Source organism: Polyodon spathula, chromosome 13 (assembly GCF_017654505.1).
Source record: "Polyodon spathula isolate WHYD16114869_AA chromosome 13, ASM1765450v1, whole genome shotgun sequence".
Lineage (NCBI taxonomy): Eukaryota > Metazoa > Chordata > Actinopteri > Acipenseriformes > Polyodontidae > Polyodon > Polyodon spathula.
The window spans coordinates 41,139,135-41,165,969 of record NC_054546.1 but is presented as its reverse complement, the minus strand read 5'-3'; the positions used below and the strand labels follow the sequence as shown (position 1 = coordinate 41,165,969).

The 26,835-nt window shown below is 38.8% G+C and overlaps 2 protein-coding genes and 1 non-coding gene across 18 annotated transcripts in view; 2 read left to right on the top strand and 1 right to left on the bottom strand.

Moving 5' to 3' along the window:
• Window positions 1-973: 973 nt before the first annotated feature.
• si:ch211-122f10.4 (cathepsin A-like) lies at window positions 974-8,352 on the bottom strand. The gene is made up of 11 exons (XM_041269037.1): window positions 8,024-8,352; window positions 7,159-7,270; window positions 6,258-6,395; window positions 5,653-5,811; window positions 5,269-5,360; window positions 5,027-5,111; window positions 4,484-4,636; window positions 3,442-3,572; window positions 3,130-3,292; window positions 2,574-2,663; window positions 974-1,926 (listed from the first exon to the last, which is right to left on the bottom strand). Exons 1-11 carry the CDS (start codon window positions 8,188-8,190, stop codon window positions 1,843-1,845), a joined length of 1,374 nt encoding a protein of 457 aa, XP_041124971.1. The 5' UTR covers window positions 8,191-8,352; the 3' UTR covers window positions 974-1,842.
• Window positions 8,353-9,454: 1,102 nt separating this feature from the next.
• The window catches only part of cnot1 (CCR4-NOT transcription complex, subunit 1), a 30,008-nt gene continuing 12,627 nt past the window's right edge, over window positions 9,455-26,835 (top strand). For 3 of the 16 annotated variants that reach the window (XM_041267683.1, XM_041267688.1, XM_041267689.1), the window contains exons 1-24: window positions 9,456-9,598; window positions 13,229-13,512; window positions 14,514-14,621; window positions 16,339-16,437; window positions 16,669-16,737; window positions 16,818-16,872; window positions 17,613-17,816; window positions 18,459-18,627; window positions 18,791-18,917; window positions 19,370-19,480; window positions 19,691-19,861; window positions 20,043-20,170; window positions 20,376-20,616; window positions 20,711-20,830; window positions 21,069-21,191; window positions 21,767-21,918; window positions 22,241-22,418; window positions 22,768-22,969; window positions 23,336-23,476; window positions 24,238-24,362; window positions 24,907-25,193; window positions 25,609-25,687; window positions 25,917-26,156; window positions 26,429-26,569. In XM_041267683.1, coding sequence (XP_041123617.1) covers window positions 13,411-13,512; window positions 14,514-14,621; window positions 16,339-16,437; window positions 16,669-16,737; window positions 16,818-16,872; window positions 17,613-17,816; window positions 18,459-18,627; window positions 18,791-18,917; window positions 19,370-19,480; window positions 19,691-19,861; window positions 20,043-20,170; window positions 20,376-20,616; window positions 20,711-20,830; window positions 21,069-21,191; window positions 21,767-21,918; window positions 22,241-22,418; window positions 22,768-22,969; window positions 23,336-23,476; window positions 24,238-24,362; window positions 24,907-25,193; window positions 25,609-25,687; window positions 25,917-26,156; window positions 26,429-26,569 — 3,372 coding nt within the window. In that variant the 5' untranslated portion in view covers window positions 9,456-9,598; window positions 13,229-13,410. Of the gene's footprint in view, window positions 9,599-11,048; window positions 11,166-13,013; window positions 13,050-13,228; window positions 13,513-14,513; window positions 14,622-16,338; window positions 16,438-16,668; window positions 16,738-16,817; window positions 16,873-17,612; window positions 17,817-18,458; window positions 18,628-18,790; window positions 18,918-19,369; window positions 19,481-19,690; window positions 19,862-20,042; window positions 20,171-20,375; window positions 20,617-20,710; window positions 20,831-21,068; window positions 21,192-21,766; window positions 21,919-22,240; window positions 22,419-22,767; window positions 22,970-23,335; window positions 23,477-24,237; window positions 24,363-24,906; window positions 25,194-25,608; window positions 25,688-25,916; window positions 26,157-26,428; window positions 26,570-26,835 lie in introns of those variants that run through there. The other 13 variants (XM_041267684.1, XM_041267676.1, XM_041267677.1 and 10 more) reach the window with 12 other exon arrangements.
• LOC121326319 lies at window positions 21,983-22,119 on the top strand. The gene has a single exon (XR_005951452.1). It is a non-coding gene; the product is annotated as a small nucleolar RNA SNORA50 (small nucleolar RNA).

Genomic DNA, 26,835 nt, shown 5'->3' with positions numbered 1-26,835 from the left:
AGTTCTGTATATAGCAGCAGTGTGATCAACACCTTCACCATCGTGTGCAGTTTAAAATTGAATTGGTCCTGTCTGTATAGATCAACACCTTCACCATCGTGTGCAGTTTAAAATTGAATTGGTCCTGTCTGTATAGATCAACACCTTCACCATCGTGTGCAGTTTAAAATTGAATTGGTCCTGTCTGTATAGATCAACACCTTCACCATCGTGTGCAGTTTAAAATTGAATTGGTCCTGTCTGTATAGATCAACACTTGCAAATGTCGTGTGCCGTTTAAAATTTAATTGGTCCAGAATCGACACATAATGATAGTCTATAATAGCGAGTAGTTTCCTTTTAATCTATATCTGCAATTAAAAAAAATATATATTTAAATTAAATTTGTATTATTTTTTTTTTTTACAGGCACTTAACAGAATAACTTCCATTGTCTCTTATGCTAAAATTTTCTAATAATAATTAAAATAATGTAATAATAATATTAAGTTATATGTTGAAAAACGTATGGTTTCTGTTTAAATTGTTAAATTCACTGATGGTACCGGTATGTTTCTTACACTAAAACATCACGTTTTGACCGCAGTTTTCTTTCCTGAACCTGTATACAGTACTGTGGGGTAGAGAGGGTTCTATTACCAGCACACATACAATTGGGGAGGACAACAAAATTGCTCTACACTGCCATCTAGGGATGTACCAGTAGAACTGCACCAGATTAAGAAGAACCTGAGCACTGGACCTGGTACACCTCTTTCCACTTGTGTTGATACTAAACATCCATTACATGTTAGATACAGTGAATGTCAGTTTTTAGAAATATATATATATATATATATATATATATATATATATATATATATATATATATATATATATATATATATATATATATACATACACACACACACACACACACACACACAGATACAGATATTTTTTAAATATAGGTAATTACTTTGAAAATGTGTTTAAAAAAAAAAAAAAACTTTATTAATAAACAAAATACAAAGCAATCATTCCTGATTTTTCATAACCCGATATCTGTGTCCAATGCATTGTGAGAGGACTGTGTCCACATAATCCCACATCCAAATTTGACTGTAGGAATAAAACACAGCTCTCTAAAATAGAACACACACCCACATAAATCATCATGATTCATTAGAATTAAAAGATATATATTCCCCTGAGAGTGCAGTTTAGAAACTAGTTCAGTTAAAGTATATAAAGATATATCTGGAATACTAGCTGCAAGAAAGACATCAGTAAGAAAAATACTGCATAGAACAAATGTGATATTTCTTCCATGCACTGGGAGCAGTGTTGCAGGGGCAGGATAATGGTTCCACTCTAGTGTACTTGGAGGTTAGAAGTGATTCTGAGAGCTACAGGTCACAGGTGTGCTTTACTCTAGGTATTAAAAAAAAGTCACCAGGATGTGTTGACTGAAACAAAGTGACACGAGGTGAATCTAAAGAGAAGCAGAATACACTTGTTACAGCGAAAAGGTGGCAAAACCTCTGGAGTGACTTCAGGGTCTTGTACTGGTGTTCAGAGCCCACTCCTGAGTGCGCCCCCTCCCTCAAGTGTGTGCGAGCGTGCGTGTGCATGAGTTCAACCAACCCCACTGCCGAATAAACAAGAGGTAGGAGACCCGTTTAAGTGTGGACTCTGCAAACCAAGCTGTGACCAACTGAAGTGCAATAGGAGTTGCTGTACAATCTGTGGAGATGAGAATTCACAAGGACAGCACGAGGAGGACAGGGGGCAGGGGAGAATTCAGAGGTAATTAACAGCTATTGGGTGAGGAGGCAGCAGGAGAGCAGCACAGGCCAGCGGTCAGTATGGAGAGTTGGTCAGGAAAGACTGAAACATCTTGAGGGCCGGCCCCGGAGCCCACTGTGGCACCATGTGCCCTGCACCCTGGAGGAGACAAGGTGGGAGACCGCACGTCAACCGAGAGAGGCCAGGCAACAGGCAGCTCTGTTTAGTACCTTGAAGCAGGGATGGAAATAAGACTCCCATTGAAGTTTGATCCATTCCAGATTTTACTTTGAGACTAATTAGACACAATGTATAGGTACAAGCTTCAGTGTGTACAAACGTCACCACAGTCCAGCAGGAAAAAGATTGAATTGCTATGCAATGGGAGTCGAATGCTTAAAGGGTTAACATTTTGGGAGGAAAAAACAGGTTAATTAGATTTGTAATTTGTAAACAAGCATGAAAACCCATCATAAGATTGCGGATGCTTCTTTTACAAATGACTGCAATACGAGCAACACAGAATTTGTGTACAGATGGAAGACTTGAATAATCATTTGTCCACATACTACTTTACTTTAAAAAAGCGCACAGTAAAGAGCAGCGTTGTACCAAATCATGCTGGCGAATTGCTGCCAAGCAACTAAACCCCAAACAGAAGGTTATTTTCATTACCTTGCTTTACATCTTGCTGAGAACCTAAAAACGCTTGCAGACTTAAACATTAAACAGCGTGTAAGCCGTGCATGAGCGTGAAGGACACAGGTATATAAACCGCTCATATTGCATAAGTCATCAGTCCTCACCTTTACAGTCAGGAATGTCAGGTTGCTGAACTGTTCGTAGAAGCCGGCGATTTGATTGTCATACAGCCAGTGCTGGTACTCTGTGGTTTTCTGTAAAAAAAAAAAAAAAAAAGGGGGGAATATATATACACACATACAAGAACCGTGCACAGATCCAACCTGACCACAGCTCACATCTGGGGAGGAACCTGTATGGTTTTCTTCATTCTTTACCAGTGTACTATTAAAGAGATGCTGTCTCATACTCACAAAAGCAGTGTCGAGCCCATTCCAAACTTATACTCCCCTGCAGACCGAGATGGGACATGCTTGAAAGCAAGACACATTGCCGCTTTCTGCGCCTGTTCTATGAACGACACTCGATCAAACTTACAGATGTACCAGATCACCCCTGAACACACCACTGCATGAGCAAAAAAGGGTAAAGAGGCTTGAAATTCTAAACCAACTGCATCTAGGAAACAGGTTGACTGAACCCCTCCACAGAACTGTAAAACAACAAGGGCGCAGTGTTTGTTGACTGAATCGCCCCATCGGTTGACATGTCCTCCCATACCTTCATCTTGAGTTGCTCCACAAACCACTGGTCCCCCAGGAAGTTGCAGGCCATGTCAGTGTCTCCATTGTACACCAGCACCCTCAGGCCCTGGGCCAATAGCTTCACATAGAAGTCTATCATGGTGGTATAAGTGCTCTGGTACTGGCTCCCAACCACGTCACTGCAAAACAGGGCAGGCAAAAAACTGATAAGACAGGGCTAGAGATTGAGCTAGGAGGGTGAGTTATCGTTGGAGGTCGCGGAACATAGACAGCATGCTGAGACAGCACAGCCTCATGCGCTCAGGTCCTGCCATGTTGGGACAGTTACCTGCAGACATCCCAAGCCGGGAGAGTGTCTGGGATGTGCAGAGCCTTCCGTACATCCCCTCTGTTCAGCCAGTTGTTCTGAGCCGTGCTGTTGATGCAGGGAGGCACCAATTTCAAACCATCCCCTGCGGGCTGCCCAAACAGAAGAGAGGTCAGCAGACATCCACGCCATTGTTTGTCAGCTAGTAGGTTTCAAGAGGTGAGAATACTGTGGATCTTACACCTTCTGAAGGTTTACTGGGATATACGGTGGTAAAACTGTAGTAAAATGTGGTACAGTCAGCACTCGCATATCCGACCCTACAATTGACTTCAGTGACTTATTTCATTTTGGCCCATTCCAACCCTTGTATCTTTTTTGTGTTCCACAAAAAACGGACAATATCAAAAATACATATCTGAAAGGGCTGCGTTTTAAAATAAGCAGGCTTCCAGAATTAAAACAGCATCCAATGTCAGTATTCAAAATTGCAGAATACAGTGCTCGATAACGCCCTAATGTCACAGTTCACTTGCAAATGACAATGCACAGAAGCAACAAAAGATCACAGATTAAAAAATAAATAAAAAAAACACATCCCAGACCCTAGAACGTTTAAAGATTAACTGTTACATTGCCCTAGCTTGTCTCGTTCACTATGTTTTGGCTGCATTTTCGTCAGGTGAAACTGGAGGAACCGCTGTGTAACTGCACAATATAAGACAGACTGATTTGGCATTAGAGAGATTTTTTATTTATTTATTTATTTTTAATCGTGGGCTGTGACAGATATTCAGATAAATTGTAACATTGAAGAGATGGGCTTGTATCAGGAAATTGGTGAGAGAGTCGGAAATCGCGTGTGATGGGTAAGTGCATTCATTTGTATATAAAATGGGGACAGTGCTGACTGTAGAAGCACAATTGTAAAGCACAGTAAAACAAGCGAAATGCCCGTGCCGACATATCAAATTCACAATTACCATGACTTTTCTGAGGGGGGCTCTAGTTTAGCATGTGAACTACAGCGCTTTTAATTAGAAAGAGTTACAGGGACACTCACCAGTGCTTTATCCCAGCGAAGCCTGTAATTCTGGAAGAGGAGCCCCATGTCTCTCTGGAAGCGTTTGTACGGCCCCACTCCCCCTGCACAATCTAGGTACAGGGCATACTCATTCAGCCCCGACCCATACACCACACTGAACGCCTGCCTCACCTGTTTGCATAAAAAAAAAATGAGACAAAGTTATAAGGTTTACCCATTATATCCTGCGAGTAATACAAACCTATTTTTTTAGGAAACGCACTGTGTTGTTTTGTTCTCACCCCCTGGAATCCTTTATTGTGGAAGAACAGTCTTTGCTGTAAACCTGACAGGGTCTTGGATGCAGTTTATCAAGCTAAAAAGATGGCTGTCCTCCCTGTGCTGGGTTGCTGTTTGCTTTCGGGAAACGTAGGGATGTTTGCATTGCCATTGTGCACGTGCTCTATCTCTGCTCTGTGGACTGCATCTAACACTGCCAGTTCAGCACATTCCAGGAGCACCAAAATCAACTCCAGAAATTAGGAAAAATAAAAAAAAAGAGAATGAACGCTGTGAACGTACCGACTCGGAGCAGCTCTGCTGGGTGTTGTTGTAGAAGTTGCAGGTCCCATCCTTACAGCAGTTATTATTAAGTTCAGCCCAAAGCCTGCAGAGAACACAATCAATAGCAATCTATACTGTTCTTACTTTTATTCAAGGCAAGCTAACCTTCTATTAGCTCTATAAATGTTCTTTTCTTCTGCTGATGTTTTATGCAGGGAGACTACAGGTGCTTCAAAGACAGCGCCTAATTTGATACTCACTGTTCCCCAAAGAGGCCGTGGTAGTATCCAAAGTAGATGAGAGACTGATCATTGAGAGCGTAACTGCTTAGCCCATTGCCAACTGCAAAGCCCTAATATCAAGAATATATATGTTAATGCTCAAGTTGCAATTTAGTCAGAGCCAGGATCAGCGAATTATATTAAAGTCAAGATTTGGTTATTTGGTAATTGTAAAAAAAACATCCTTACAATTATATTAGCTACTGCTAGAATTAACTGGATAATCTAACACTGTATTTAAAGGTTTTGAGCTATTTGCAAAACACGATTAGTCAAAAGAGTAATTGGTCGTCTTAACATGAATAATTACAAAGATAAAGACTCTGGAAAGACTCCCTCCCTGATGATACACCCCGGGGTTACCTTGAAGTTGATCTTGGCAGGGCCGCTGGTGATCTGCAGGCTCAGCGTTGGAGTGTAAATCCCACCGTAACTCTCTCCAAACACATAGAAGTCGTGTTGGGTGAAGTTGGGAAACTTGGCAAAGAAACTCTGCAAGGCTTTGTAATTGTTCTCAGCCACCTGTTACGGGATGTGAAGAGAACACCGAAACATCAGAACTCAGCAGAGGAACAGGTGTACGGTACAGGTGCCCGCATGCACACACACAGTGCATGAGGCTACAAGAGACACAGCGTGCATTTCTTTACATGTGTGGCTACTGTATTAAAGGGGATTCTCACTGCACATCCCACTCGCTACCTGCAATCAAAGTGCATTTTAATTTATGACCTTCTACAAGCCTCTGCAGCCGTGGTCTTCCCCCATGATGTCATTAGTGGTTCTTGACCACATGCAGACCTCTCGGCTGTGTTGCTCCCACTATCATGCACCTAACCTAGAGCACATTAAACAAAGCTGTCACTTCAAAGAGTGAAGTGTTACAACAAGCACACAACACGTTTAACTAGGTGTGCATTGCGCTGGGTTAAACACATCTTTCACATCCAATGCTCTAAATGCTTCACCTCATCATCGTTCGTTTGGTAATTCTTGTCATCCGAATAGGAGTAGCCCACCCCAGCAGGAGACTCGAGGTACAAGACATTGGCAACTTTGTTCCAGCTGAACTTGTTTAGGTAAAGGGTGGCTCCATCGTCATTCACCTGTAAGGGAAAAAATAATACATAGGTTAATGTAGTAGCTCTTTACCTCTGGAGTTCAGAGATACGGGGCAATTTGTTCAGTGGTCTCTAACTTAGTCCCCATCACAAACCTGTTACAAAACTAGTGTGAACATAAGTGTGTATGAATTGACAATAACCAATTACATTAATTTTTCATTAGCACAGACAGAGCTTGTCTGGCATATCAGAAGGCTTTTAAAAAAGAAATTGGTACACAGTGACCTTCAGAATTCAGATGCCTCGTGGGTTAGAAAGTAACCCTGAATAAATGTCACCAAGGAAGCCAGCCAGACCACCACTGAGTCCTCTAGCTTTCCAGCTGTGATGAGCGCTGTCAGCAAGCTCCTTAACTCGGCATGTAATATACAAGCTGCTCAACTCATACAGACTCCAAAGGGCTACTGCAGGATTATTTTAGACATGACATAAGAAGCTCATACAGTAATACTAACAAGTATTTTATAACGTCATCTAGTCAAAATGTTTGCCAAATAATTGTATTATTATTATTTATTTTTTGTGCTACTACCATTTAAGGTTTTCTAGTTGTGGACGACACAATGTCTCTGAAGAAGACGACCTTTGAGCTCTTGAAAGCTAGTGTCTGTAAACAACATTTAATCCAACAAACAGTATCAATGCTTCAGTTGAACTACCTCTGCAATAGTTCTACTTTCCTTTCACGCAAACTTCATAGCTTCTGCATGCATTGACAGTGATAGAACTGTCCCAATATGCTTACATGGAAAGGTCCATTTTCAGAGAGGAATCCATCCAGCGAGCTACAGCCTGGCCCCCCATTCAACCACAAGACAAGGGGGTCACTCCCTGGGTCTCTCTGGGATGTCACAAACCTGGGAAAGCAAGAGGGCATTTTCACAGGGCAGCTCTGCAGATCCTTTGCCAAGGACATTGACCTACTGCTGCAGAAGTGGTGGCACCGTTTGTCTGCTGCCAAGTTGCCGGTGGTGAGAATGCTGTTGTGCCAAATGGTGCGGCAAACATAAACAAACTGGACTGTAACCAAAGCCTGCCTTCTGAGGATGTTAAGAGCACAACAGGTGAAACTGTAAGTGCAAGGGGTACAGAAATGCAAAGCATAATGCTGATGATTGGGTGCCACAAAACAAATCCATGCTAGCAAACTGAAAGGGTGACAAAAAAACTGCTTCAAATTAAACTTTACTTCCCCCTCTTGAAAACACCAGCGAGATAGCGAGAAAATAGTTCCATTTGATTAGCACTTGGTTAAATGTAATTCTAACAGTTCCAACATAGACTTCGTGGAGCTTGTTCAGAATGGGTCCAGTTTTTATAACAGAAAAAAGGCCCTTAGCGAATCATGTGATTTCCTAATCTTTTCCGCCCCCATAATTCCAAATAGGACCAGAAAAAAAGGTGTAATTTGAATACAAGCATTCTAGGAGTCCACGATATCTGTAACATGTAGACATAAAACAACTATTTAGCTTAGCAGTAACCTACAGAAAAGTTCCAAACATTTTCTAGTATATTAAAAAGTATGTCATTTACATTCATGTTTTCTAGATATTACACTTTCATATATTGACACAGACTTCAGAATTGTTATTTTTATATAAGCTTACCAGTAATGTAAATATTTTCCCGGGCTCGCCTTGAGGTACCCGGACCACTGCCTGAAGTTGGGTTTGAAGGAGAGCCCCGGAAGATCGAAAACTTCATCCGGACCGTACTGACCCAAAGCGCTGGGGAACAGAACCAGGACAAAACACGCCAAGCAGCGCGGAAACATCTTCACCACAACTAAGCGCGATGGAACTTGATACCCAAATACAATACTCCTTATGTATTATTATTATTTAAATATCATACGCCATGCCGTAATCCTCTGCAGAATCCACTCTCAAAGTATCTTAACAGGTGGAGTCATATGACCACCTCTTCCTGGCTCAGCCTAAATCATGTGATGTGTAACTTCAGCTTCTGATCAAACCAGACCTCCCACCCCTGCAGTAGCCGGTCCAATTGTAAAGTTTTGTTTTGTTTCTATTAAATTTCTATGTAAATTAGAAAAAGGGGAAACATTATGCATGTAAATAAAGGGACTTTTTTTCTAACTAGTTTTGCAACCAAGCAATTTGTTATTAATGTGAAGTCGAGTAAGATACTGGTCTTCCAAACGTACACTGTGGTGTGCATGAAAAGTGCTATTATAATAAACTAGGTCTACCATGAAATAATATGTTCACAAAATGGATTCCGAGTCGACCGCAGGCAGTTACTTTGCAGTATCACAGTATGTTCAACACAAGCATGCATAAAGTATGACTGCTTATATATTTAACAACTGAGTCTGTATGCTGTGTTTCTAATAACAAAATGAACTATTAATGTGTTTAAAATCTAACTTGTATAGAGGGCTATAACTGTATTTCCAACACATTGACTATGCAAGCGAAAACTTTGCAAATCACGAAATTCCTCTGTGCAATAGTCACAGAAGGCCTCACGTCATGGCCCATGTGATAAAACACTTCTCCGTGATATGAAAATGACTGACTTTTTAATCTAGGTAAAAAAACAAAACACACAAAAAAATTATTTATAAAATAAGAATAAAATATACTTATTTTATAAATAAAAATAAAAATAAATAAAAAAACGTTCATTGTAAATGCCCTTAACCTGACATGTACTAAGGCAACAGTCCTGGGGGGGGGGGGGGTTGCTGATGTCATTGCAAACTCTTTCTAAGCAGAGCAAGCATTGGGTCCCCCAGCAAGATTTTATAAAATATTATTATTATGTGATTTTATGTATTTTCTAGAAAAATTAATATCTGTTTATGGTAAAATCGCCAGCCCCGTTAATACTGTAGTTATCAATACGCTTGGTAACCAGTTTACGGCGCCGGGACCTGGATTGGTTACAATCTCATTCATTCATTTGTTTGTTTGTTTGTTTATTTTTGTTTATTTGTTTATTTATTTATTTTCCGGGAGGGGGGGTGGCGGCGCTGTTGCAGTGTCGCGAGCTCGAGCACTCGAAGATGGCGCTGTGAGCGCGCGCGAGAGATGCCCGTCGCCATTTTGTATTAAAAATCAAACTGAATCACAGCTTTTTTTTTTTTTTTCTTTTCTTTTTTTAAATCGACTTAAGAGTGGAAACGGACCATCTGAATTTAATACAAGAGTCGCAAGGTAATAAAATGAATGTTATTCGTTAACGATCTTGTGTGATTTAATATTTGTTCCAAGAGAACTTACAAGTAAGTGCTAAATGCGTTTGTACTGTATGTGATTCAGTTAAGAGTGACCAGCAAGGATCCAAAGCAAAATCGAAAGTTAATACAAAAATAAATGTCAATGTAAGCGGTGTTTTTAGATTTAAGAAAATATATAATCTACAGAATGTAGTGCTGCGTTTAAACCCGTATAAACGGAAAAGAACAAACACGTTGGGAATCTGTAAATTAACTGTACTTTCATCCTTAATAAAATCTTAAGAAAGAACAAAGCCAGATTTAGCTATAATAAGGTGGGGCGCCTATAAATGCGGCTGTAAAACAGTGTTTATGAATGAAGCAATAATAATAATATAAACAAATAGTTAAATGTTCGACTCCACTCAGGTCAAACTGTGCTTCCTATAACAATGATTTTGTGTGGGAAAGGGATCAACTTTTACAGTTAGTGTACAAGATTAAAAATAACTTATTGACATGGTTTAAAAAAAAAAAACCCTACTGTAGGTATTCAGTAAAAGTTGTTTAAGGTAATTGTATTCCGGTATATTATTTATTTATTTATTTTTGTTGTTAATTGAAAAGGCTTGTTCCTCGTGGGCCAAGGTTTGCCTTAATATGAAATAATAATAAAAAATATTCCTGACTCGAGTATCTTATTCAGTGTAGCTCATTCTAACGTTTTAAAAAGCTTTACTTAAAAAAAAAAAAAAAAAAAAAAAAAAAAAACTGAGCAGATCAATAAAATAAGCTGAAAAAAATAACCATTACAGTTGTCTACCATTTTAGGGTTCCAAATTATTTGTGTGTGTGTCTGCACACACAGGTACGGTATAATTTAACATTTCTAATTAAAATGAAACCGACCTACTGAGGTCTGGGTTGATGAACTAGAAGTTGTAATAGATACAATAAATAACAATTCCTTAGTGACGTTTTGTTCAAAGCAGTTAAAGTATTGCATTATTGTTGTCTCTAAACAATTAAAGGGCATTTTCTCTTACTGAACCAATGTGAATACATTTCAAAACACGAATAAAAAGTGCTGCAAAGGCAATTTTAGATTTTTTGTTTTTACACAGTAGCAGCAATAGTGGTGTTTTAGACAGCAAATGACAATATTCTTACTAATCCACGTGTGACAGTTACTTCCAGCAAACAGGAAGCTTGTTTTTATAAGCGCTCAGACGTCAGGATACTGTCTGACCTTATGAATGTCTCAAATTTAGTATTATAATTGGCCCAGAAAGGAGTGCAGCTTCGTTACTCTAGGTTTATTCATTTGGCAATATTTGCCTACATAAATACCAGAATATTTAAAAGGGTTTTTTCCTTTTTTAATTTTTATTTTTATCCCGTTGTGTGGAAAATGGTTGTAATTTTAAATTTAAATAACTGTAATTCGTTTGAAGAACGATGCTTTTGTTAAACAAATCATTTGCCTTATCTGTTACTGGTAGGGTCTTACCATTTTAAATTGTGCACCGCTATGAGGTGAAATGACACTGTCAGTTCAGGCCTAGGTAAGTAGTTTTAGAGTAGGACCAACGTTTTTTTCAACATTAAGGGGAAAGATCTATTCAGTGCACGGATTAACTGTTAATAAAATGTGTTCACAGTTTTAAAAATTGTTTGTAATTAGCTCAACAAATGTTCTAAAGGCTTACTGAGTTACTCAAGAGCCCAGGCCTTGAGGCCTTGTAGTCGCATTGATGATTAGTGAGAGCTAAACGTCTTGCTTACATTTATTTTATTTCATGGTTTTGATCCTGAAAACTTGTGTGGACATTTTTTTTAAAGGCTGATCTATACTATGAAGTCAGTGTGTATAACGTGTTGTGTTTAAACTTTTGCCTGTGCTTGTTTGCAGTATTTAATTTTCTATTTTTGTTGGTGTTTTATACTTATGACAAGGGATACAACACTTGCAAATGTTTGCAGGAAAACTTAAGGATTTTTTTGAACATATGATTTTACCTGTCTTGATATAAAAAAGATGACAGTAGTTTGAGTTGAATTGACCTTTACCAAGTTAAGACCTAATCGTTTGGAAAGACAATGTTGTTCTAATTCATTTAGTTTCATGAAAATGTTTGGAAGAAAGTATGTAGTGGTTCTTAAGTCTGCTCAGGTAATAAACTGTGTTGCACATTTGTCGCAAAGCCTGGATGTTTGTTGACCAGGAATAGCATACATTTTTACAGATTATTAATATTTTGTAACAAGGCTTTTGGATTTTATTTCTTGTCAGCAGTAGGCAGTAACTGGTCCTTATCTCAATTTACAGTAAAGGCAGCACAAGAATTAATCGGATATTTTGTACACCTATTGTGGTATTTGGACTTTGGAGGTTGCCCTGCTTCATAATCGTGGATGCCTCTTGCCTTCTTCAGCCAAAGAGAAAGGATGTTTAATTACCCTCTCCTCCCGCTTCCTTGGACTAATACTAGAGAGGTTTTGGTGCAGTTTATGTAGCTCACTTAATAAGGACAAACAATCAGTTTACCAGTTATGGTAATTTCTCCATATAGAAAAAATGCCAAATATGTCGCTTCAGGTGGACATGGAAGTAGTGTCTCTCAAATTTCGTTTCAGGGTTTTTTAAAAATGTATTTATTTAAAAAAAATTTTTTTTAAAAATAATAGTGAGTACCAGCATTAATTTTATAAAGAGAAAACTTGGACCAGATCCAGGGCACATGCCAATTCTGGGACGCAATAAAGGTATTTTCATAAAGCGCTCCTCCAGCAATTTGTCTTAATGTTACTGCGTTTTCCTCCCTGCCACTGTGGTACCTGTTTTAGTGGTACTAAAACTTCTATTTGACAGTGACAGAGGAAGTTTTGTCCACATTCAACCCAGCTTCTTCCATCCAGAGAGTCGTGGCTGGTTAATGCTGTGGACCCACTCACTGGCTAGCAAAACAGTGCCAGACGTTCTAGCAATTTAATATCTTCCATGCTTTACTGTAAAAGCTGTCAGTCCATGGGGTGGTCTTACTGGTCTTGAAAACATCCAAATGCTTCCTTGAAACTTAAACAAGAAGATGACAGATGAGTGTTGGATCTCTATTTGCCTATGTGAAAGAAGGTGCAAGGACACTATATTGGCTTGATAGATTTGGTTTAGAAAAAGAATGACTTTGTTTTAGGCCTAATGGTGACTGAATTAAATAGATGTCCTTTACTCTGAACTTTTAATTAAATGAGTGCAAGTACACATTGTGCCCTAGCTTCATAGAGAGACTAATGGTTTGATAGGCCTACTGTCCTTTTAAACAAGAAAACCCCATGGTACTAAAAAGCTAAATATAGACCCAGCTTTCTTTGGTTACTGGTTTACTTGTTTTCTTTTCTCTTCCTCCCCTAAGATTTCTATCCAAGCCACCCACCCCCTTCTTATGAAAGTAAGTCGGGGCTTTTCTGTCTGATGGAGGTTCTGTTAGCTGTGGTATTGATTTTTATAGCAAGAGGGCTTGGCAGTTGTATTCTATTTCTGTGTTGGTTTAATAAAACAAACAGAAAAATAAGTAAGAAAAAAAAAGAAACTCCACCTAGTTCTAATTTTGTTTTCTACTTTGTGCAGATGCTGTACTTGCTGTTGGATTGAGAATTTACACACACCAAGAATCAGTAAGAAGGAAACTTGCCCATAACACCAGATATAACATCTTTTGTAAAAGAAATTAACCTATCTCTGAGGTGACTAAAGGGGAATAATGGTGATTTTGCGCCGGGCTCGGCCGCCTGCTTCCGCCCCGACCAGCAATGAATCTTGATTCGCTCTCGCTGGCCTTGTCTCAAATCAGTTACCTGGTGGACAATTTAACTAAGAAAAACTACAGAGCCAGCCAGCAGGAAATACAGCATGTAAGTCTGATCATACTAGTTATTGGAATGTCTTTGGTTTTGCATATTCACAAATCTGGCTTTCCCTGGAAGTTTATCCATTTCTCATGGTAGGTATTTGGGTAGAAGTTAAGCATTTACGATACTACTACAGTTAATGTCATAATTCATAATTAAAAAACTACATTATCCCTTATAGCGGAGCTTTGTGTATGGGCCATAACAATTGGAGAATGTAAGTGAAAATCCCCTAGTCTGAAAAAAATGTTGTCACATGACATGATCAACATACCTATATAAGATGTGTGAGGGTTAAACTATTCAGTAACAATTGTCTGTGCAGTTGACTTTATCCCTCAGTGTAGTTAGTGGCTGTGTCCATTAAAGCAGTCTCCTGGAGTGGCAACATTGACAATAAAAACACTGCCGGAAAGCACAAGTCTGGTTGCAAGCGGTTTGTTACGAATCAGGCCTGCAGCTGTTAGCTACGTATTGTGACAAGCAACAGTGACCAAATCACAGAAATGTAGTTTTATTGTGATCCAACTTGTCATAATACTGATGGCTATGACTTTGTATTTATTGATGAGGCAGCAGATGTATGTTGCTTGCATACCTGTTTCATATAGGAGCTTACTGTCCTGTTGGTCCTGAATAAAATCAGAGGTATCTGTACAGCGTAGCTTTTGACAGATGTATTTGTTACATACATGTGACATGTCTAGGGCTCATATTGCATGTGTGCAACTACAAGGTGGAAATCCTTCCATCTGATATTTGCAAACTGAAGCAGGTAGAGAAATGTTCCATAGAAAGTATGAACACCGATATCAGAAACTGTTGCAAAGTTTCTCTGATTAATATAACTTTGTCTGGACATAAAAGCATTATGACTTTTCAGAATTAGAAGTGAATATTCAGTTATCCATATTTAATTGAGTGGATTTAATCTATGATTATCTCTGTCGTATGCATCCACTTTTGCTTTGTACACCAGAAAACAGTGTTTTGTTTCGTTTTAGATTGTGAATCGACACGGCCCCGAGGCAGACAGGCATTTATTACGCTGTCTATTCTCGCATGTGGATTTTAGTGGCGATGGTAAAAGCAGCGGCAAAGATTTTCATCAGGTAAATATTATTCAAGCCAGCAGCTGGGTTAGCATGTCTAGTTTTACCTTAACCTGACGCAGCTAATGACAAAAAAAGTCGTGCACTTCCATTTGCAATGAGCGTCTTTCACATGTTGTTTTGAAAGAAGGAAACATGTATTCCTATTTCTAGCATCGTAATAAAGGAAAAACTGTTGCATGCCTTCCTTTTGGGTAGGACATTTCACCAGGAGAGTAAGGTTGTGGCCATCCTTAAAATACTGCCTTCCCTGCCAATTAACTAACCAGTTGCATCCCTTAATATCAGATATGCTTTGCAGCCTGTAACAAGCTTTTTACTTCTGAAGACATTGCTTAAGTGACCTAGGAAGTGAAACTGCTAATGCTACATTACATACTACCTAAAAGTAAGGCATGCAAAATTCAAACTTGTTTTTATTTGTTCCTTACAATGGAACCATATATATGTGTCTTTATCATTGTGTGTGTGTGTATGTAATATATATACATACACATACACACACACACAATGCTGTGCAAAAGTCTTAGCCATGTTGAATTTTTCTACTCTGATGCATTATGAACATCAACAATTTACTCAGCCTCCATTAATGTTTTCTGCTATTATTATAACCATGACTTTCATACAGAAGGAAAAACATTGAGTGAAATAACTCGCATCACTTGATTTTCAAGGTGTGGCATCAAGTGATGCAAGCTATTTCACGCAGTGTTTTTCCTTTGTGCAAGTCAAGTTTGTTATAATAGCAGAAAACACTAGTGGAGGCTTTGACTAAATTGTTGATGCTCATAATGCATCAGAGTAGAAAAATGCAGCATGTAAGACTTTTTCACAGCAGTGTATGTATATAGAAACAGGTGCTGCTTGAGGTGAATAGAAGTGCATTACAAGTAACTAACTGACCACTTTCAAGTCCATGTATGTTGTACTAGTGGTCTTGAGTAAGAAATCTTTAAACAGTTTGTCAGTTTAATTTTCCCTGTAGTCCCTTGTTTAGTCTGTTCCAGCCCTCTTCCAATCTCTGCTTAAAGCAGCCTTTTATTATGCCTAGAACAAAGCAAGAGAGAGGGAGAAGTGATATTTTCAAATTTTCTCCATCAGCCTGCAGGCTTAGTATCCCACCTCAGCTCTGGAGGCTTAATCCTACATCCTATGTGCAAGTGAGATATTGAAATTTGTTGCCCAAAAGCGGTTCTGTCATCCAGCCTCCAAACTTGGTGTAGTATTACTATAGTAGTAGTACCTCAGGTGTTGTCAATTTGCTAGCTTTATTTGGCTCTTACAAATTGTACTGCGTTTGCACTTTTTAATCTAAATGTCTTGCTTTTTAATCTTAATCCTTTTTTTTTTCTGGTTATGTATATAACTGATATTTTGCTTATTTTCATCTTCATGGTCTAAAATACTGCAAACATCATGTCAAGTAATAAAATACTGCTGTATAATCATATTAGTACCTAAAAATATAAAATTGAGTATTTGTTCTGTTTTGTAGCCTGTTATTCATATTGGTATAGTGTGAATTTGGCTTAAGAATCCAGTTACAATCATGTGTGCCCATTTCTAATGGACTTCAGATGCTCCTTCTGGTTGAGTGGACATTCCACCATGCAAGGAAGTTGTTTAGCTATTAAGCCAAACATGGTTCCCAATAGTTATAACATTCTTACTGTGGTGTTTTTTTCTTTTCTTTTTTCGTTTTGTTTTCTCCAAGACACAGTTTTTGATCCAGGAGTGTGTGTCGCTTATAACCAAGCCAAATTTTATCTCAACACTGTCCTACGCTATTGACAATCCATTACACTATCAGAAGGTAGGTACTTTATAGAGAAGCTAGAAGTTCAATTTAGTACTTGCAGTAAATTATCATTAGTTTCCTCCTTGATAAAAGGAGATATATAAAAATCAGTGTGTATGTGTACACATTGCTCTGGGTAGATTTGTGTCTGTATTTTTGATGCCTATATGTGATTTTAATCTTGTATCTTTTAAGAATTGGAAATATAATGTAGAATAGTCTTAATCTTGTTTTCTTTCTTTTCAGAGTTTAAAACCTTCACCCCATTTGTTTACTCAGCTGAGTAAAGTTCTCAAGTTAAGTAAGGTTCAAGAGGTAAGTAATGATTTCAAGCTGGTATTAATGTGTTGTGCTTTAAGGATTTCATGCAGTCATTAATGTGTTAATTTTTTCAGGTTGTTTTTGGCCTTGCCTTGTTGAATTCTTCCAGCTCAGATCTGAAAGGGTTTGGTAAGTAATTAGACATTTTCTAAAAGACAATTTGTTCTGGGGGTAAAGATTACTAGGCAAAAAGCATATGCAAAATAAGCACATACACATATGAATTCAAGCATCAGAAATAATTAACCAGGATCCATCAGTAGTTCCATCTTCAGAGGTATAACAACTGAATTCTCATGAGAGTCAGTGTTACATCAATGCAGATGGTGCTTTTTATGTGCCTTGATCTATTTGGATGTTGTTGCAACACAATCTCTGTGTTAATCAAAAGTTGGCCGTAGACAAATGATTTCTTGGGCTATTTAGAAAAACTAAATGGGGGCTCCCGAGTGGTGCATCCGGTAAAGGCGTTCTGCATGGAGCACAGGATGCGCCCTGTAGCCTGGAGGTCGCCGGTTTGAGTCCGGTTTATTCCACTGCCGACTGTGGACGGGAGTTTCAAGGGAGCGTCGCACAATTAGCCGAATACCACCTGGGTGGGGAGGGCTTAGGTCGGCCAGGGTGTCCTTGGCTCACCACGTACAAGCGACCCCTGTAGGCTGGCTGTGCGCTTGCGAGCCTGCCTGTAAGTTGCCTGAAGCTATGTGGTCCTCGACGCTGTAGCTCTGAGGTGGCTGCATGACGGGCCTGCAGAGTGAAAAGAAGCGAATTCGGGGAGAAAATAATTGCAGATTCAAAATAAAAACAAACAACTTTTCCAGCTTGCGGAGAAGACCGGTGGGTTTAATGTAGTTTATTTTGTTTTTCAGCTGCCCAGTTTGTGAAACAGAAGCTCCCCGATCTTCTGCGTTCTTACGTGGACGCGGACGTTGGGGGTAACCAAGAAGGTGGCTTCCAGGATATTGCAATAGAGGTCCTGCACCTGCTCCTCTCCCATCTCCTCTTTGGGCAGAAGGGAGCCTCTGGGGTCGGACAGGAACAGATTGAAGCTTTCATCAAGACTCTGTGCAGAGGCGAGTGTTGATGAAGCACTGTTGCTTTTTGAGGGAGTGTTTAGGCCACTGGCTTTAATCATGGCAAGATATTAATTTGAAATGGCACTTTGAGCAGGCTGGCCTATTTGCTTTCCTTTCCTGGCCATATATCCAGTCACATTTGCTGTATGCGTTGTGCACACAACAAACTAAACTAGGCTACCGATGGTGTGTCTGGCAAAAGTTGAAAGCCACACAATACCCTTGTATTATACAGTTTTTTTTTATGACTAAACTGTTGTGCTCGAAGGGGGGTGGGGGGGTGATTAGAACCAGGATTCCATCAGGTTTCTGTCTTGCAGTTATCAGTTTGCAATAGATGTTGTTAATTTGCTGAACATAGAACAAGATTAGATTAAAGGATTAGCAGGGAATGCGTAGGAATTGCTGGCCTCACTAAGACAGTGCTGATAGTGTTGGTAACAGTAGGGTATTTAGCGTGCAATTTATGCCAACTTTAAATTACGGGAAACCCTTACTCATTAATAAATGGCCTTGCAGTTAGATGAAATGGGCAACTAGATATTTACAAGATGGACTTATTTCATGAATAGATATGCTCTTTTGGGTCAGAAGGTTGAAGATAATTACGTGTGTGTGTGTGTGTGTGTGTGTGTGCAGATTTTCCGCAGGAGCGCTGTCCTGTGGTGCTTGCACCACTGCTTTACCCTGAAAAACGGGACTTTCTGATGGACAGGATCCTGCCAGACTCTGGAGGGTTAGCTAAGACCATGATGGAGAGTTCTCTTGCAGACTTTATGCAAGAAGTTGGCTACGGCTTTTGTGCAAGGTAAAAGTCTTCTAGTTCTGTAACTGATTTTGTTATTTTGGGCAATTAACTATTTATACATGAACTATTGACCAACACTGTGCACTTTAAGTAGGGCATTCCTCTGTGCAGAATCGGTTTATTTTTTTGTTTCTTTATTTAATTCTATGTACATATTTTTCAGTCTTGAAGAATGCCGCAATATAATCATGCAGTATGGAGTTCGGGAGGTCACCGCATCCCAGGTGGCCAGAGTCCTGGGCATGATGGCCCGCACTCACTCCGGATTGTCGGATGGCATTCCCCTTCAGGTAAGGATGATCCCATCCTTCTGACCTGGACGAACCTGCTTGCCCTTGACTTGGATATGGGTTTCTTGAGAGAAATTATAATTAAATGAAACTGGGCAAGGTTGATTGCACTTGTTGACATTTTCATTTTTTGCTTAAGGAAAGTACATTTAAATCTATTCTCATCTTCCATCAAGTCAAACACCCCTCTAACATTGTATTATGAGACCCCAAATATAAAGTTGTATTCAAGAATTATATGTAACCAGGTAGTTGTCCAAAGGGTTGTATTTAAACCTAGTGTATGCTTCATTTTTATTCTGTTAAATATGTTAAAGCAGTGTTTTATCCAAAGCAACGCAAGAGTGCAGGTCTGAAAACCAGTACGTTAGAATCGAGGGGATTATAAACAAATTGAAATCTGTTAAGAGCCAGAAATTAAATGTAATGGTCTTGCGCTTTTTTTTTTTCAGTCCATCTCAGCTCCTGGCAGTGGGATCTGGAGCGATGGGAAGGATAAGACTGATGGATCTCAGGCTCACACTTGGAATGTGGAAGTTTTAATTGATGTTGTTAAAGAACTGGTAGGTGGAGCTTCATGGTAATCTTATGCAAAATTCTTGGTATATTAAGTTAAGTAACGCCATTTGTATATTGTGAAGTTTGGTTATAACTGTATATAAACAAAAGTGGAACTAGTTCAGAATGAGTAGGTTTGCTTTCACATGTTAAGACAGTGTCATTTGAAAAGCATGCATAACCTTGGGCTGATTTTTGTAATGCTTTGTTTACAGAATCCCAATTTGAACTTCAAGGAAGTGACATATGAACTTGATCATCATGGGTTCATCATTCGGGACAGCAAGGCACTGCAGATAGTGGTGTATGGTATCCAAAGGGGACTGGGAATGGAAGTGTTCCCTGTGGATCTCATTTACAGGCCTTGGAAACATGCAGAGGGCCAGGTAAAACTAAAACTCTTTCAGCAATTAAGTGGTTCCTAGCCATTTAAACAAATTAAGTTTAGTATATACAGTTAAGTTTATTAAGGTCTGTCCATGTAAACAGTTGACATTGACCTGAAATATTTTTTTTGGTTGCATTAATACATTTAATAACTGTTTTATACCAACTTTTTTTTTCCAGCTGTCTTTTGTTCAACATTCCCTGATGAACCCAGATATCTTCTGTTTTGCGGATTACCCCTGTCACACTGTTGCTACTGATATTTTAAAAGCCCCACCGGAGGATGATAACCGGGAAATAGCAACATGGTATGTTTATTTATTTTTTGTTTAAGGCAGATATATAGGTATACTATGTTTCTCTAACGTGATATTTTTCATGGAGAAGTTTGTATGAACTCTAAAGGCCTCTTTTACATAGAAAAAAGCGGACAAGGTTAAAGAATTTATCTTTCTTGGAAAAGGTGTCATTTAGGTTAATTGATCAAGTTCCCCTTTTTTTATTTCACCACAGGAAGAGTCTGGACCTAATTGAAAGTCTGTTACGTCTGTCAGAGGTGGGGCAGTACGAGCAAGTGAAACAGCTCTTTAACTTCCCCATCAAGCACTGTCCAGACATGTTAGTTTTGGCCTTGCTACAGATCAGTACCTCCTGGCACACACTGCGCCATGAACTTATCTCTACCCTCATGCCAATCTTCTTGGGAAACCATCCCAACTCTGCCATTATTTTGCACTACGCTTGGCACGGACAGGTGGGTTTGGCTTGGTTCCATTCATATAGTACACATATGGAGCATATTAAATTATACTTTGGGCACAAATTAACTTTTTTTATTTTGATTACAGGGTCAGTCTCCCTCTATCCGTCAGCTGATCATGCACTCTATGGCAGAGTGGTATATGAGGGGAGAACAGTACGATCAGGCCAAGCTCTCGCGCATTCTGGATGTGGCTCAGGACCTGAAGGTAGCGATTGGACTAACTGATTATTTTGTAAAAAGACTGGGAGTTGTAGCTTAATTGTTTTGGTTTCTGGAACATAGCTGTAGCAACTAAAATACCAATCATTAAGCTACAATGGAATATGCATGCAGTCATATAAAATATATGCTGTATTGCAGTTTAGTCAAAATCCTAATTTTTTTAGAAATCTGTTTTGTCCTTTCCCAGATTAAAAAAATAAATTGCAACTTTATTTTTTCAGTCTCTATCCATGCTGCTAAATGGTACTCCGTTCGCCTTTGTTATTGACCTTGCTGCACTTGCATCTCGCCGAGAATACCTCAAACTTGACAAATGGCTGACAGATAAGATACGGGAGCATGGGGTAAGTATAAAGAGAAAAAAAAGCTCTATAGTAAAGTGGTCTTCTGCTCTTTGGGTTAGAACCTTTTGATGGCATTTATTTAGTCATTGTAATATTTTAGGTATGCTTTGTGTTTGTACCTGTCTCTTTAAACCAGCATCTTCACAAGCTATGCAACAGTACTAAAGTATACTTGTTATAACTGGGGCCTCTCGGCAATAACTTAATTGTTGTTAAGTGCAAGTTACGCTTCTCGCAGCCAGTTTAAGACAAAATATCTTCAGTCACCTGTTGCTGACAATTAAAAAATAAATAAATAAATAATCTATGTACAATTAAATGACACCTTGAATAAGCATCCACAAATATTCAGTCTCTTGAGTCACAGGTAAATTGTTTTCTTTGGAAATGGTGGCATATATAATTTGTATTTTAGTGTGTGTGTATTCCCAGTAGCACATCATAGTAGTGGGATCATTTGTTATATTTTTACATCCATGGAGAAATGCTTATCCAATTGTTACTTGGTTATGATATTCTTTAGCCCAAGTTGAGAGTATTTTGGTTATGTTACTAACATACATGTGTTCTTTCAGGAACCCTTTATCCAGGCCAGTGTGACATTCTTAAAGCGACGGTGCCCTTCCATCATGGGAGGCCTGGCCCCAGAAAAGGAGCAGCCCAAAAGTGCACAGCTCCCTCCCGAAACACTGGCTACCATGCTGGCCTGTATGCAGTCCTGTGCAGGGTAAGGCTATGGTTTTCATAGGATGGAACCTTTTGAAATCTCTTCCTGATCTAAAGTTTTGGCTATGCACTGTCTTTAAACCTGTGATGTCTTTGAACTTGTATCTTTACAGGCTACGCAACAGTGCTAAACTATTGTACTTGTTGTAACTGGGGCCGCTCAGCAACAACTGGGTTGCTCTTTTAAATGCAAGTTACACTTCTCTGCACTTTAACTAGAGGTTTAGCTGTGAAGTCGTATGTGTTTTCAAAGACCTGGTATAATTCATTTAAAAAAAATAACTAAATAAAATAAAAGTAACAAATGTTTTATATTTCATCAGGAGTGTTTCCCAGGAACTGTCAGAAACAATTCTGACTATGGTAGCGAACTGTAGCAATGTCATGAACAAAGCCAGACAACCACCCCCAGGAGTCATGCCAAAGGGACGTGCTCCTAGCACCAGCAGCTTAGATGCCATTTCCCCTGTACAGGTATCGGTCTCCGTCTCCCCTCTTCAGGTGATGGGCTTAATATATAACACAACAATCTATTAGTGGAACTTGAAATACCAGATTTAGCGTTTGTATAAGGCTGATGTTGAACTGTAGCTTTAACTCAGTAATATTAACATATGTTCTTTTTTTTTTCTTTCTATTGTGCAAGTTAGGTTTAGTTTTATTATATACAGTATTTTGACCTGGTTACACATGTAAAATGTAAGAAATCTGGTTAATTTAAATGTTTGACAGTTTGTTTATGGAATCTTATGAATGCAACCTGTTGTGTAACTTGTTACTTTAATAAGAATTTAAACTACCTCTGACTCACACATTTCAAACTCCTTTTTTTTTTTTTTTTTTTTTTTAGATTGATCCCTTGTCTGGGATGGCGTCTCTGAATATAAGTGGCTCTGCTGTGTCCCACCCACAGAGCATGCAGGGATTTCCTACAAACCTGAGTTCTGCATTCAGCAACCCCCAGTCACCAGCCAAGGCCTTTCCTGCTCTCACCAATCCCAGCCAGACAACACCATTCAGTGGCATTGGAGGCCTTTCATCTCAACTTCCAGGTAAAATTATGTGAACCTCTCCTAGAAATTGCTCTTCTCTGACTGGCTTAACATGTAACAGACGTGGTATTGTGTGTCTGCACTATTCTTGATCCCATGAAGCCTCTGACCCAGTAACTTCATTGACGTCTAAACAGTGCTAAAATAGACTTGTAAAAATCGGGGCTCTTCATCAGCTGACTTGCCCTTTTTAAGTGCAAGTTATAGGTTTAAGAAATATTACTTCATATCTAGTAGAAACTTTAAACCTCTCCTTTCTAGAGCTGTCCTTTCTTTTAATTACAAGAGATTGTCTTATTGTTGGTAACTTTACAAACAAGAGAAGTGGTGTTCGCTAGCATGGCTTCCTGTTCGTGAATGTTGCAGGGTCTTTAGGATCAAGCAGCTTGACAAGCATGGGAAGTGGACTTGGAATACCAACCGTAAACAGTGATCCTTTTGGACAGAGAAAGATGAGCACATCTGGATTGAACCCACCCACCTTCCAGCAGAGTAAGATAATGCCTTGTAAGTGGTTGTGTCGTCTGACTGAGTGAGTGAAAGTTGTCCACTGTGTTTTCTCTCAACATGTTCGGCATTTCTTCTGTCTTTGGAATAAACAGTTCCAATGTAAGTACATTTTAATGAGTGGGTTTTACCCACATTTATTTTATTATTTATCTGAAATATATTAAACTCTGAAGAAAAGCAGCAGCTTTATAAAATCGCTCAAAGGGGAAATACAGGTCAGTGTCTCATTTGGTCTTGGGTTTTCAGGTGCAACCAGTGTGAAAAGTCTTAACTTTTGCTATTAATATTACCAGGATGTGTAGCCTAGTAGTAAACTAAGTAATATGCATAGTCTTTTGTAGTTCTTAGATTGGAATTTTCAAGAATGGAAAACTAGATATTCCTTTACTGTTTAGTTATTTTTCCAGCATCAACCATTGGATACTATATAACTGTTTGCCCTGTAAAATTGTGTATGAATGCTTGTCTGCACGATCAATAATGATAAAGGCACAATCCACTGAATTTTATTTATTTATTTTTTGGCCTGGGGGGGGGGGGGGGGGGGGGGGGGGGGGGGGGGTTTGCAACTAATTGGCTGAATATGGCAACAAATAATTGTTGGATGTTCTGTTTCTTAAGGTATAAATATTTGCCCTTTTTGTTTTTAATCTCTAGTGTTACCTTTAATGCTGACTGCTGCCCGCATGCTCTGCATGTTTGTTTTGTTTTTTGCTTTTTGGTAAGAGAAATATTCATAGTTTTTCCCCCATTTTTAGCTGACCTTTCTCAGGTGTGGCCTGAGGCAAACCAGCACTTTAGTAAAGAGATTGATGATGAAGCCAACAGCTACTTTCAGCGTATTTACAACCATCCACCGCACCCCACCATGTCAGTGGATGAGGTGAGTTCTAGTAAATCTGTGTACTAAACTTTTTTACAAATTTTACAAAATGAAGACTTAAATCATAGCCCTTTCAATTGTATGTTACATTCAGTTGTCAATTACTCCGAAGCCTACAAGCACAATAGTCTGCTTTGCACCGACTTTGAACCGGTTTACCAAATGTGTGGCTTTATAGGCCAAGCAGCAATGCTAGAATATAGATTTATTTATAACTGCGTTTCTCTGTGATATGAACCTGGGTTACTCTTTTAAAAGCAAGTAACAAATACTTAGCAGCTCCAATTAACATTTACATTTCAGCTATATTCCTTTATAGGTTTTAGTACTTGCAGCTAAAATAAGTTCTACAGTCTGATAATGTATAAAAATACCTGCAGTAGAAGTGAAAAGGGTGCTTACTCTTGACAGTTTGAGTTACGATGCAAATTATTTTATGATGTCCTATCATTTTACAAAATCAAAGGATATACAAGCAAATATTTCGTTGTAATAAGTAATTGAAGAGAGTTATTAGTAATGAGCGTGTTTTGTTTTTGAATAGGTTCTGGAGATGCTGCAGAGATTCAAGGACTCCAACATTAAGCGGGAGCGTGAAGTGTTTAATTGCATGCTGAGGAACCTGTTTGAGGAGTATCGTTTCTTCCCTCAGTATCCCGACAAGGAACTGCACATCACTGCCTGCCTCTTTGGTGGAATCATTGAGAAGGGACTGGTCACCTACATGGCGCTGGGGCTGGCCCTGCGCTATGTCCTTGAAGCCTTAAGGAAACCATTTGGGTCCAAAATGTATTACTTTGGTATCGCTGCCCTAGATAGATTTAAAAATAGGTTTGTTACTTGCTTTGCTTTCTTTTGTTATTCATTTGGCTTTATCGTCAAACAGGTGTTTTAAATGTACTGCTTGATACCTCTACCAGAACTCAAGTGGAATTTGATTCTTCGTATGACAGTGCCTTCATAGGAGAATATCTCCTATTGGGTTATTTGTGTTGTGGATAGGTAAATGATTGTACTGTATAATGAATAGGAAATATTTAAAATGAGCACATTTTTTGTGCTAGGAAACCTAGTCTTTGTAGCACATGAATAGTCTTTATTTCACAAAAATGAATTGCAGTGATCTACACAATATACAGTGATTTTATTTATTTAATACAGAAGATATCAGTCAATCTCTATACTAAGTTATGAAATTATTACGTGTGACATCTGAATACATGTTGTCTTTTTTTTTTTATATAAGATTGAAGGATTATCCCCAGTATTGTCAGCACTTGGCGTCTATTACTCACTTTCTACAGTTCCCTCATCATTTACAGGAGGTAAGCACTCCTAACTATGAATTTAACAGAATGAGTGAGTTGAATCTGATGCCTCTGGGACTGTCTCCTGTCTGTCAAAAATGCCAAAGATTAAGAACCAAACCGGTTTTGTGTCATAGTTGGAATTGAGTTATGTACATCTTTGTTTAGGAATGTCATCCCTGCTGGCAGAAAAAAAGATATTACTTCTAGATAGATAAATGTTTTTCTGTCTGTTTTTTACTTCCTGTGTGTGCAGTATATTGAGTATGGGCAACAGTCCCGAGACCCTCCAGTGAAGATGCAGGGCTCGATCACTACACCTGGCAGTCTTGCACTTGCACAGGCTCAGGCTCAGGCGCAAGTGCCCCCCAAGGCTCCTCTCCCTGGCCAGGTTAGCACCATAGTAACAACATCTACCACACCCACTGTTGCTAAAACCACTACCATCACCCGCCCCACTGGAGTCAGCTTCAAGAAGGATGTGCCTGTAAGTATTGATAATACAGAGAAATGGAAATAGTATAATTTGTTGTGGATACTGTGTATATATAGTTTACATATGTGCCAACCAGTAATTTTAACTTTTTGAATGTTGTAGTCTATTTTGTCATTCATCTGCCTCCTCTGACATGTAAAGGAAGGGTTTAATGTAAACTAGAAACTTGTTAAGGTAACTTAAATTTCCAAGTGCTTTCTTAATATGCAGATATTTAATAAGTGTGCTCTTAAAATGTTGTACATTTACTTGTCATTTTTCAGCCTTCCATAAACACAACCAACATTGACACGCTGCTTGTGGCCACAGACCAAACAGAGAGAATAGTGGAGCCACCAGAAAATGTTCAAGAGAAGATTGCCTTTATCTTTAACAATCTTTCTCAGTCCAACATGACACAAAAGGTGAGTCTTTCCATATAATTGCTTATGTCTGGAACTGTAATTATTTTTATGTCCAGAGATTAAAGGTCCATAAATTAATCTCTAGTCTAATGAAAGTTAACAAGTAGGTAGGCGCTAGTTTAAGTGTAAAATATAGATTTTTGTAGGACTTGCAAAACATTTAGCAGAGACATTTTGAATTATTTCCATATTTATTATTCTAGGCTTAATCCTTTGTTAATGCGAAGAAAAAAAAAATGTTGGATTAAATGTAGTCTTAAAGCGCT